Source organism: Nerophis ophidion, linkage group LG22, assembly GCF_033978795.1.
Source record: "Nerophis ophidion isolate RoL-2023_Sa linkage group LG22, RoL_Noph_v1.0, whole genome shotgun sequence".
Taxonomy (NCBI): domain Eukaryota; kingdom Metazoa; phylum Chordata; class Actinopteri; order Syngnathiformes; family Syngnathidae; genus Nerophis; species Nerophis ophidion.
In genome coordinates, this window is record NC_084632.1 from 19,006,816 (window position 1) to 19,019,407 (window position 12,592).

Below are 12,592 nucleotides of genomic sequence, written 5' to 3' on the forward strand. Positions count from 1 at the left end.
AAAGCCAGATATTCAACACTCTAGTACCACCCTGCAGCTAAAGTGGATAGTGTATGCCCCAAATTTGTCACGTTTCATGCGACAAATGGTGCCATCTAGATCCCTTTTTACTGTAAGCTCACTTATAATATTATATTAATATACTGTTTGTCAACAAGGGGCAATAAATATTTTATACTAAAAATGATATCAGATATAAAAAGTGGACATTATCATTTTCTATTGATCAGGTGATTTTTTAACTTGCCATATTATGACAGTTCCATCTCATTGTGTAGATTTGAGTGCTTTGAGTAAAATGTCATATTTGTCAGCTGCACCTGTGAAATGCTTTTGGCTTTTACAAAACTAAAGTAAAAACATTTTGACTTGTCAGGACAGACACACTTTTAACAACTAAAACATTGTATGCCTAGTTGTAGTTGAAAGGTAACTTTCATTCAGGTCCAGTTGGCACAATGTCACAATCCCACCATGTCAAACATTACATTTGTTCAGGTTTCATACTTTTGTAATGCATTTTTTTTACTAATGTCTTTCAATAGTCTTATTCAGTTTAAGAACAGCCAAAGAAGGAATTAGATTTCAGTGGAAGATGTGGCTTTACTTGTGTGCTCCAGTCTAAATGGAGTACCATTCAGAAACAAACAAATATATTCTACAGCAGCTCACAATCTAAATTCTAAACTAATTTAGAATTAGTGCATGAACATCTGAAATATGCCAGGTTTAATGTATCATGCTCAGAGTTCGCACGGGTGCTTAAAACCCTTGAAAATGCTTGGACTTTAATGTTTTGAAGGTTTGAAAAATGCTTGAAATTTGGGTGAAGTGCTTGTAAATGCTTGGAACTTTTCATCATATTTTGGGCAGTCTGACTCAATAGGCTAATTATGAAATGAAAAAAAAAAAAAAAGTTTGCTTGAAAATTAAAGCTACATGCTTGATCTGTTGGCTTTGCACGAGCCCTTACATTAGGTTGTCATGCCAGAGCCGGACAGTGGCGCATTGGTCCATCATGCCAGGAGGTTATCGTTTTAATGAACATTGGATGTAAAATGACAAATAAAACGTGGACCAAATCTACGTGTAGCCTGCTGCTAAGTATGCAAAAAGGAAATTAATTTGCACTTTTTGGACTTGTTTGCCCTGTGAAAGTCATATGTAATTTGTAACATTTTGCACAACAGAGCTGAGTTAATGTGAATGATTTTGAGTTTTTGTACAACATGGTTTGATGTATTTTTTGCTCCATTATTTTGGTTGTCTACTTAACTTGTCTGACTACCTCAGTTAAAGCAAGCAAGTTACATTGTGTCGTTTTGGTTAATTGCATTAAAATGCTTACATTATTGGACTTTTTTGTCTTGTAAAAGGTCACAATGTAATGTAACCTTTTTCACAACTGCGTGCTGAGTTAATATGAATGATTTTGTAGTTATTACATAACATGGTTGTATGTATTTCTTTGTCTATTATTTTCGTTGTCTACTTAAAGGCCTACTGAAATGAGATTTTCTTATTCAAACGGGGATACCAGGTCCATTCTATGTGTCATACTTGATAATTTCGCGATATTGCCATATTTTTGCTGAAAGGATTTAGTAGAGAACATCGACAATAAAGTTCGCAACTTTTGGTGCTGATAAAAATGCCTTGCCTTTACCGGAAGTCGCAGACGATGACGTCACAAGTGTCAGGGCTCCTCACATCCTCACATTGTTTTTCATGGGAGCCTCCAGCAGCAAGAGCTATTCGGACTGAGAAAACGACAATTTCCCCATTAATTTGAGCGAGTATAAAAGATTTGTGTTTGAGGATATTGATAGCAAATGACTAGAAAAAAAAAAAAATCAAGTTTAAAAAAAAAAAAAAAGGCGATTGCATTGGGACGGATTCATATGTTTTGAGATAATTTTACTAGGATAATTCTGGGAAATCCCTTATCTTTCTACTGTGTTGCTATTGGGTTTTTTTTTTTGTGAGTTTAATAGTACCTGATTGTTGGAGGGGTGTGTCCACGGGTGTCTTGAGGCCAGTGTCTGAGGGAAGTCGACGGCAGCTGTATGGACGGTGCAAGCTCAGCTGATCTCCAGTAAGAGGCGACTTTTTACCACAATTTTCTCACCGAAACCTGCTGGTTGACATTTGGTCGGGATCCATGTTTGCTTGACCGCGCTCTGATCCATAGTAAAGCTTCACCTCCGGGAATTTTAAACAAGGAATCACCGTGTGTTTGTGTGGCTAAAGGGTAAAGCTTCCTAACTCCATCTTTCTACTTTGACTTCTCCATTATTAATTGAACAAATTGCAAAAGTTTCAGCAACACAGATGTGCAAAATACTGTGTAAATATGCGGTTAAAGCAGACTACTTTTAGCCGCGAGTGGTGCAGCGCTAATATTTCCTTACAGTCCGTGACGTCACGCGCATGCGTCATCATTCCGCGACGTTTTCAACAATAAACTCCGCGGGAAATTTAAAATTGCAAATTAGTAAACTAAACCGGTCGTATTGGCATGTGTTGCAATGTTTTATATTTAATTAATACTTAATGGCCAAAAACATGCACCTGGTGATAGGTTGATTGGCAACACTAAATGTGCCCTAGTGTGTGAATGTGAGTGTGAATGTTGTCTGTCTATCTGTGAGGCCCTGCGATGAGGTGAGGAATATGTGTTAAAAAAATGGATAGATGGATGGCCTGCCTTCCCAAGCGGTAGAAATGGATGGATGGATGGATGGCCTGCCTTCCCAAGTTCCTTTTCAAATACTCCTTCAAAGCTCCTTCATCACTTTATAGGACCAGTCTTTAAAAAAAAATCTGCAGTCATAGTATTAGAAGCTTAATATTAACTTACCGATAAAGATCGCTGGTTACATCCACAACTTCCTAGCTTTGGCAGTAATAGCACTACATTTTTCACTAAGCTTTTAAACGACAATTAATCATTAAATTTGCTAAAAAAACACATAGAATTCATTTGGGAACTGTTCGGCTCTGTATTTTGGAGTTAGTTTCGTAGTTTGTGGTGGTCGTGCGTCAAGGGTTCAGGCACAGAGATGGCCCGAAAAGGGTGCAGGGCTCCCGGCCAGAAGGCTGGCCCGCTGGCTGGCGGGCTGAGTGTTTGTCAAGTGCATGGGAAACATGACTTACCCTTTTCCTCTCAATGACAGCATCTCAGTCACATTACGGCAATTTCAGCGAATTTCCGCATTTAGATTCTGTTTTTAGCAAACTTTGATTCTGTCGGAGATTCCAATGATGCGTAAATCTATGATTTTGTTTGCTTCCGCTTACCTTGTAACCAGAAGTGGGGCAAGAAAAGGTATACTCCGATTGGCTGTTCCGCCGTGTCTTTTTCTGCTTTGCAGCGTCACATAAATAGTTGTGACAGCACGCGTATGGGATAATTACAACGGTCATATAGCCATATCATTAGTTCCGAATTTTAACCGACCCAATTAGGAACCAGTACCAAAAAATAAAGATACTCCTGTATACATTCCTACTCCTATGTGGTTAAGGATTTTAACTTTTTCATTTGTGATAATTACTCTTAGCTTTGACTTTGCTTTTTGATAAAAAGCCCTCAGAAGAACAGATTAAATATCTTCTCACGAACGCTGATCAGTGATTCAGAGCATGAGACATCCAAACTGGTATCACAGGATGTGTCAAATGCTGCTTTGTAGATAGGAGATTTGAGCATGGTGATTCCAATTTGGACACTGGTTTTCCGCGTATTGTCTTGCTCCTTTGTGTGTAAATTCATAACTTTCTCGAAAGAATCCTACTGCTTTGCTGACCTATTTTACTTTTCCTCCGTAAAAAATCTTTAGGGTTTTTCAATTTATTGCAAATTTGGCCTTTTACGGCTGTCCCCAGACTTCCATCACGTCTTAGCCTAAAGACTCATGTTTAGTCTTTTGCAACCCAAAGGGGACGTCCTTTCTCAAACCACTGTGCCAACAGAAAACCACTGGGGCCGTCTCATTGCTCGCCACAACATCTTTGAGTCATCTCAGTCAGAATGGAGATGAAAGGAGTTGTTTCAGAGAATCTAAAGAAGTGTGCTGAGTCTAAACACAACAGTTTGTGCAAGGAAGAGAAGGAACCCAACAAGACCGCAGATGAAACCAAAGTGTCTCACATAGAAAAAGCCTACAGCACAATACTGGCGGAGCTCGGAGAGGACATCAACCGAGAGGGACTTCTTAGAACACCACTTCGTGCTGCCAAAGCCATGCAGTTTTTCACCAAGGGCTACAAAGAAACCACCCAGGGTTAGTTCATCCTTTATTAATGACACTCTCATTACCGTATTCACGCTGCTTTTGTCAGTCTTGATAGATCGGATAATAAATTACGCTATTGTTTGCTCTATTGTAGAACAACGTAGTACTCACCCTGCTTTTTTTGCAGACATCTTGAATGATGCTATCTTTGATGAGAACCATGAGGAGATGGTGATTGTCAAAGACATTGACTTGTTCTCTCTATGTGAAAATCACCTGGTTCCCTTCTTTGGCAAGGTAATTCAAGCATCGCACATTTAGCAATTCAATGCTAGAAGTTTTATTTCAATAGTCTTTAAATCAGGGATGGGTATTGTTCACATCTCATGAACTGATCCTATACCAAGTCCCTGCTCTAGAGTACCAATATATTGTACTTTTGTTTGTTAATGAATATTTTTTTTTGATACATTTTTTTTTTTTAATGCAACATTTAAAAAAGTGTTGTGATAATTGCTGTCCAGTTATTATTGTATAGTGCAATGGTTTTCAACCTATTTTCAGTGTTGTACCCCCTGTGAACATTTTTTTAATTCAAGTACCCCTTAATCAGAGCTAAGCATTTTTGGTTGAAAAAAAGAGATAAAGTAAAATACAGCACAATGTCAACAGTTTCTGATTTATTAAATTGTATAACAGTGAAAAATATTGCTCATTTGTAGTGGTCTTCCTTGAACTATTTGGAAAAAAAGATGTAAAAATAACTAAAAACTTGTTGAAAAATTATTATAAATAAAGATTTCTACTCATAGAAGTAAACTTAAAAGGACCTCTTTGGGGATTGTAATAGAGATCCATCTGGATTCATGACATGAACTTAATTCTAAACATTTCTTCACTCAAAAAAGAAATCTTTAACATCAATATTTATGGAACATGTCCACAAAAAATCGAGCTGTCAACACTGAATATTGCATTGTTGCATTTCTTTTCACAGTTTATTAACTTACATTCATTTTTTGTTGAAGTATTATTCAATAAATATATTTACAAATGATTTTTAAATTGTTGCTATTTTTAGAATGTTATTTTTAAAATGTCACGTTCCCCTTGACATACCGTCAAGTACCCCCAGGCGTACGCTTACCCCCATTTGAGAACCACTTGTATAGTATATCTTATTTTATTGTCGTCATATTATCATTTGCAAGCATGACATTAAGTTGCAAGTCCAAGATTTTAGATGGCAGTAGTGTATAGTTTTTGGAGGTTTTTTGCACTCTAAAGTGTTTATACTTTAAGTATTGTACTTATTACGCACTGGCTGTTTGATTGTAACCTTTATCTTATTTGTGGTTTTCATTAACAAATTTAGAAAATCGCCATTTAAATTTGCTAATGCTAATCAGTAGCATGTCAATTGCAAAAGCAATGTATATTGGCATCAAGCTAGCACATTTGTGGAAACGTGGAGCTTTACTAGGGGCGTTTTTTGAGTCGAGTACTTTGTTGGCATTGAAAATTGCAACATTACCTAGACGTAGTTTGGCTGAGTTTCCTCTCAGTGCTGCTAGCGTGATCGGCAAGTGTCAAAGTGCATGGAACTGGCTGAGTCGGCAACCGGCCGTGAGATCACACGCAACTCTGGTACCGCAATGTGGCACTGTTGGATTTTACGTGAATTGGTGCCCGAGTTCACTTGCAACTCTCTCGTGCACTTTGGTGAGTAATTTTGCGGTCATACTCAATAAAAAAACACGGAGACTAAGTCACCCAAGCGTGGTATTGTAATATATGACCATGACGAAATTTGCAAAACTGGCATTTTTTGTGAATAGTTTTGTATTTAACTGAATCCTACAACAACTGTGAAGTAGCACTGTACAATCTGAGCCGACTGTTTGTTTTTTTTTACTGTAAAATGAAGTGTAGTTAATATGAATTCTGTTCACTTTTAGGTTCACATAGCATATCTTCCAAACAAGAAAGTGGTTGGTCTGAGCAAAATAGCAAGGTCGGACATTTTTCACTCACAAACACACATGCACACACACCTATTTCATTATTTTTAAAATATATTTTCCAGAATTGTGGAAATCTACAGTAGGAGACTTCAAGGTAGGACTATTTTCCACTTCAATTACCGTATTTTCCGCACTACAAGGCGCACCTTCAATGAATGGCCTATTTTAAAACTCTGTTCACATATAAGGCCCACTGCATTATAAGGCGCATAGAATAGATGCTACAGTAGAGGCTGGGGTTACGTTATGCATCCTTTAGATGGAGCTGTGCTAAATGGAATGTCAACAAAACAGTCAGGTCAGTCAAACTTTATCAATAGATTACAAACCTTTTTGGCTGAGAGAGCCAAAAAGCCAAATATTTTAAAATGTATTTCCGTAAGAGCCATATAATATTTTGTTTTAACACTGAACACAACTAAACACGTGCATTTTTAATGAAGACCAACATTTGTAGAGTATAATAGGTCTCGAATTCTTTGTAATAACATTGTTATTCTGAAGCTAACTATGGAGGGGGCGTGGCCCGCCGGCCTGCAGCGAACTGGGGTGTGCCAGGACCGGCCTCGAAATCAGCGAGAGCTGCGTAGATGGCCCACCTGAGCCTTGTTATCTAATCACCTATCGCTCTGTTATAAGCAGCAGCCAGGAGGAGAGACGGGGTTGGGGCTGGAGCCAGAGCGTGAGCGAGAACGAAAGAGAAAAATACAATTGCTGAAAAGCAACTGAGAGACTTTTTGAAAAATAAAACAATAGTGTAACCCTGAAACGGGCTCTCATGTCGGTGCTTGGTGGTCTGAAGAAGCCCCACACTAACCAATAATAAATAAATAACTTCTTAACGCAACTTCTTGAACAGGTGCGGTAGTAAACGGATGGATGGACTAAAAATGCATGAGAATGTTTTATGTTTTGAACATTATTTTTAACACTTATTACAAGTGGAATTATTCATTACTTCTCATGTTAAGCAATGTCAGCTCAGAATTATCCGAGAGCCAGATGCAGTCATCAAAAGAGCCACATGTGGCTCGCGAGCCATAGGTTCCCTACCCCTGCAATATAGTAACACTCGAAAAAGTGCAAAGCAATAATATATCAATAACTCAACGTTGCTCAAACGATAATTTCACACAACACAACAAACAAAATAAACATGTAAAGCTCACTTTATTAAGTTATTCCTCATCCAGGAAGCCCTCAAATTCTTCTTCTTCAGTGTTCGAATCAAACAGTTGGGCGAATACGGCATTTCGTCGAAGTCGTCATTAAACGAGTCAGTGTCGCTGCTGTTAATGTTAAATTCTCTCGCTGCTAATCTATTCCCGTGTTCTAATGTGTGACTGATTGCCTTTGAGTTTAAAGTCTGCGTCGTAAGCGTGTCTCTTAATAGAAGCCATTTTGGGGTCTTAACATAAACACACAGAAACGGCACGCCTCCCGCAGTCGTACATCCCAGCATGCACCGCGTGCTTCTTCTTCTACGAGGGAAAAGGAAGTCGGCGGCTGCTTATCGTAGAAAAAGAAGTGCGCTTCTTCTTCTACGGGGGAAAATAAAGTTGGCGGCTGCTTACCGTAAGAGAAGCGCTCTTCTTCTTCTACGGGGGAAAATGAAGTCGGTGGAGGCTTACCATAGTTGCGAGACCTGTTGTTGCTCAATATTGGTCCATATATAAGGCGCACTGCCAGCTTTTGAGAAAATTTGAGGTTTTTAGGTGCGCCTTATAGTGCGGAAAATACGGTAATTCTTTTTTTTCCATCACATTTTCATTTGGTCTATTTCTTTGGTTTGTGTGCAGTTCAGGAGCGTCTAACCAAGCAGATCGCTTCAGCAATCGTTGAGGCGCTGGACCCTACCGGAGTGGCGGTGGTCATCAAGGCTGTGTACCTTATTAGCCTTTTCACCCAGACAAATTTTCTTGCACAAACACTTTGATTCTAATGTACTTTTTTCTGTGTTTGTCAGTCACATGTGCATGGTGATGAGGGGTGTGCAGAAGAACAATGCAAGTACTCTGACAAACGTCATGTTGGGAGCCTTTAATGATGACCCCATCAGACGCAAGGAGTTCCTCAACCTTGCACTGTAAAACAGGCCATTCTAATCACATTTCTCACCATGACAGCTGATTACAATCCTGAGATGTCAGGCTGATAAGCAACTGAAAGATTACAAGTGTGTCTTTATCATTTTTTTGTGCAGGTTTTTCTACATCGGGGAAAACCAGGCTGGTTTTCACACTTTTTACTGTAGTGTGAAGCGATCAAAACACCCAAACATCTTCCAATAATCATTTCTACACTTGAATGAAACAATGTGGTATGTGTTGTTATTATACTATCAAAAACAATCTCACACATAGCGACAACCAAGGTCTGTAGAGTAGGCAAAAATTTTACTTGCCGCATTTTTCGGGCCATAGGGCGTACTGGTTTATAAGGCGCTCTGCTAATGAGCGGGTCCATTTTCATACACAAAGCCCACTGGATTATAAGGCACATTAAAGGGGTCATATTATAATTGTTCCTCTACATTTAAAACTCTTCCTTGTGGTCTACATAACATGTACTGGTTAGTGTTTTTGGTCAAAATTTTGCATAAATTGTTTTACAGACCAGTTTCGAGCCGCTTTCTGACCGTTTCTTCAGGATGCGCACACTCACAACCGCATAATCCAGGTTGGTTAGTCCGATTTTTCAAAACCAAACATGATCAGATTAAGGGGTTTCCATGGGTTGCAGGAGGCTTATTTAGAGCCGAACTACTTGAGAAATCTGAATAATTTAGTGCATGGACACGTACTGTTTGTTGCACCGGTAGTTTTTAACACTTCCATAGCGTGACCACTGAAAGTTACAACTATACACTACTTTATATTAGAAATGGCAACAGTGGAGGATGAATGCCCCACAACAAGAGGATAAAGAAAAATAACGAGTCTACGGACTACAACATAGACTACAATGGCAAACACGCACACATTTTTTCGACTTATGCAGATCCTAAATACATCAGCATTAACCAATATGTAAGAAAAGTCGGTGTTGCATAATAGGTCAAAATAAAATGCAAGATAAAGTCTCCTAATAGGTGCCATTTTGTGGTCCTTATACAGACACCATGATAATACACGTATGTTGGAGCACAGTATGTCTGACTACGATGGCCATAATGTGCTTACAATCCATCAAGCAGTGCGGCGTTCTAGCTTACCAAAGTTGTAGCAATACATTTTGACAGGATTTTGAGCGCTCCGTGTAATGTTCTATATTCGCGAGGAAACATCAAAGTGTTGGTGTTGCTTGCTTACGGGTACTTGCTCGTGTCATTTTTTAAACAGGCGTCAACTTGCATCCAACACGTTTTGCTTATGTGTGACTGCCATCTACTGGTTACACCATGTTCCACAACCATAGTTAATACATATTGAACCTGATGTACACTGTCGATTTTTGAAAAAATGGAAAGCTACTCAAAGTAAAGCCGCTGCTCCTTGATTGATTGATTGATTGATACTTTTATTAGTAGATTGCACAGTACAGTACATATTCCGTACAATTGACCACTAAATGGTAACACCCGAATAAGTTTTTCAACTTGTTTAAGTCGGGGTCCACGTTAATCAATTCATGGTACAAATATATACTATCAACATAATACAGTCATCACACAAGTTAATCATCATAGTATGTACATTGCATTATTTACATTATTTACAATCCGGGGGGTGGGATGAGGAGGCCACAGGGAAGACCCAGGACACATTGGGAAGACTATGTCTCCCGGCTGGCATGGGAACGCCTCGGGATCCCCCGGGAAGAGCTAGACGAGGTGGCTGGGGAGAGGGAACTCTGGGTTTCTCTGCTTAGGCTGTTGCCCCCGTGACCCGACCTCGGATAAGCGGAAGAAAATGGATGGAAAGCTATTAAGTGTGCCTTAAAGTCCAAAAATACGGTACATGCAAAACACACTTTTCTTACCTATAGGTAGCTGTTTTTGTGTATTTGGGATCTGCATCAGTCCTGAAAATGGAAACTCAAACCATAGAGGTATTGTGGAGATATTTAGAAAACAATCTTGCCTGCCTTTATATTGCCTTCAAATGAGCCGTCCCGAAGAGCTTTTTGCGGCTCTGCCACTGTGATCAGACACTGGAGTCAATAAGCTATTCTTTGTCTTTCTCTTTCCTCTCATTGTGGTGCAGACTGGCTCGTACATGCACATGCATCCTCCGCTGTTGCCATTTCTAATACAAAGTAGCATATAAACTACAACATTGATGACGAGGAGAAGATGCTGTCAAATTGGAGGCATGTAAATAAGACCCGCCCACAAAACGGTGCATCCCAAAGAGACATTTAGAAAGAGGTTTGAAGATGGTCTATAAAAGATAATCTATGCAACATTTGGACCAAAGAACCTTTATTACATGTCATGTAGACCACACGTACTGTAAGTGTTTTACAAGTAGAAAAAAAGTCATAGGAGAGCACGGGTGTCAAACTGGAGGCCTGTAAATAAATAATTACGCGTCAATGAAGTACAAACCCCGTTTCCATATGAGTTGGGAAATTGTGTTGGATGTAAATATAAACAGAATACAATGATTTGCAAATCCTTTTCAACCCATATTCAATTGAGTGCACTACAAAGACAAGATATTTGATTTTCAAACTCATAAACTTTATTTTGTTTTGAAAATATTAATTAACTTAGAATTTCATAGCTGCAACACGTGCCAAAGTAGTTGGGAAAGGGCATGTTCACCACTGTGTTACATCACCTTTTCTTTTAACAACACTCAATAAACGTTTGGGAACTGAGGAAACTAATTGTTGAAGCTTTGAAAGTGGAATTCTTTCCCATTCTTGTTTTATGTAGAGCTTCAGTCGTTCAACAGTCCGGGGTCTCCGCTGTCGTATTTTACGCTTCATAATGTGCCACACATTTTCGATGGGAGACAGGTCTGGACTGCAGGCAGGCCAGGAAAGTACCCGCACTCTTTTTTTACAAAGCTACGCTGTTGTAACACGTGCTGAATGTGGCTTGGCATTGTCTTGCTGAAATAAGCAGGGGAGTCCATGAAAAAGACAGCGCTTAGATGGCAGCATATGTTGTTCCAAAACCTGTATGTACCTTTCACCATTAATGGTGCCTTCACAGATGTGTAAGTTATCCATGCCTTGGGCACTAATGCACCCCCATACCATCACAGATGCTGGCTTTTGAACCTTGCGTCAATAACGGTCTGGATGGTTCGCTTCCCCTTTGGTACGGATGACGCGATGTCGAATATTTCCTAAAACGATTTGAAATGTGGACTCATCAGACCACAGAACACTTTTTCAGTCCATCTTAGATGATCTCGAGCCCAGAGAAGCTGGCGGCGTTTCTGGATTTTGTTGATAAATAACCAACAATAAATAAAATAAGTCTTACCATTAATGCGACTTCTTGAACAGACGCAGTAGAAACCGGAACAGTGTCAAAAACGTTATTTTTGACACTGTGATTAACAGCGGAATTATTCATTACTTACCGTGTTAAGCAAAGTCAGCTAAGATTTATCTGAGAGCCAGGTGCAGTCATCAAAAGACCCACATCTGGCTCTAGAGCCATAGGTTCTCTACCCCTGGTGTAAAGCATAGAAGACAAATACTAAACATTTTAAATAAAACAAAGAAAGCACACTCACTTTAATATTTTACATTTCTACTACTTAAGAAACAATACCCTCTGGTGGTGAGATGTAAGTGTGACAACCAACATTGTTTTTCCTCTACTGTACAATTGTAATGATCCGGTAGTGGACCTTTTTATTGAAGCATAAATTGTCTGAAAAATGTAATATTTCTTATGTTTTAATTGTGTACTTTATTGACTGAAGTATTGGAATTAAACTATGATGCAACAATCCATTTGTGTCAAGACTACATATGTGCAATATATCGGTTGAGCTAATGAGGTACTGAAAATAACACTTGTTTGGTTGTTATTAAATACACTGTATATATTGAAATATGAACATTTTTAAAGTACATATTTCAGAAATATGAAATGTCTGACAATTTTAAGTAACATTCTACCTTGTAAACCACGGGTCTCAAACATGCAGCCCGCGGGCCACAATGAAACATTATTTAGCGGCCCACACCTTGAGTTTAATTTGAATGCTCACAATTTTCCCCGGAGACCCCTGAATTTCAGGGCATCGATTTTCTCCCAACCAAAAATATTCAGGGGATGCCATGATGGCAATGTCTTTAGCACCACCTACATCTTGTACTAACAACGTGCAAGCTCAGTTATATGTTGTATCTGGCTATGTT

General features: G+C 39.0%; 1 protein-coding gene across 2 annotated transcripts in view; it reads left to right on the top strand.

Annotated features, from left to right (window-relative positions):
- The window catches only part of LOC133540636 (GTP cyclohydrolase 1-like), a 65,694-nt gene extending 53,560 nt beyond the window's left edge, over positions 1-12,134 (top strand). For both annotated transcript variants that reach the window (XM_061883415.1, XM_061883416.1), the window contains 7 exons: positions 3,976-4,286; positions 4,426-4,535; positions 6,197-6,252; positions 6,325-6,356; positions 8,062-8,146; positions 8,229-8,348; positions 8,466-12,134. In XM_061883415.1, coding sequence (XP_061739399.1) covers positions 4,034-4,286; positions 4,426-4,535; positions 6,197-6,252; positions 6,325-6,356; positions 8,062-8,146; positions 8,229-8,348; positions 8,466-8,553 — 744 coding nt within the window. In that variant the 5' untranslated portion in view covers positions 3,976-4,033 and the 3' untranslated portion in view covers positions 8,554-12,134. The remainder of the gene's footprint in view (positions 1-3,975; positions 4,287-4,425; positions 4,536-6,196; positions 6,253-6,324; positions 6,357-8,061; positions 8,147-8,228; positions 8,349-8,465) is intronic.
- Positions 12,135-12,592: the final 458 nt, after the last annotated feature.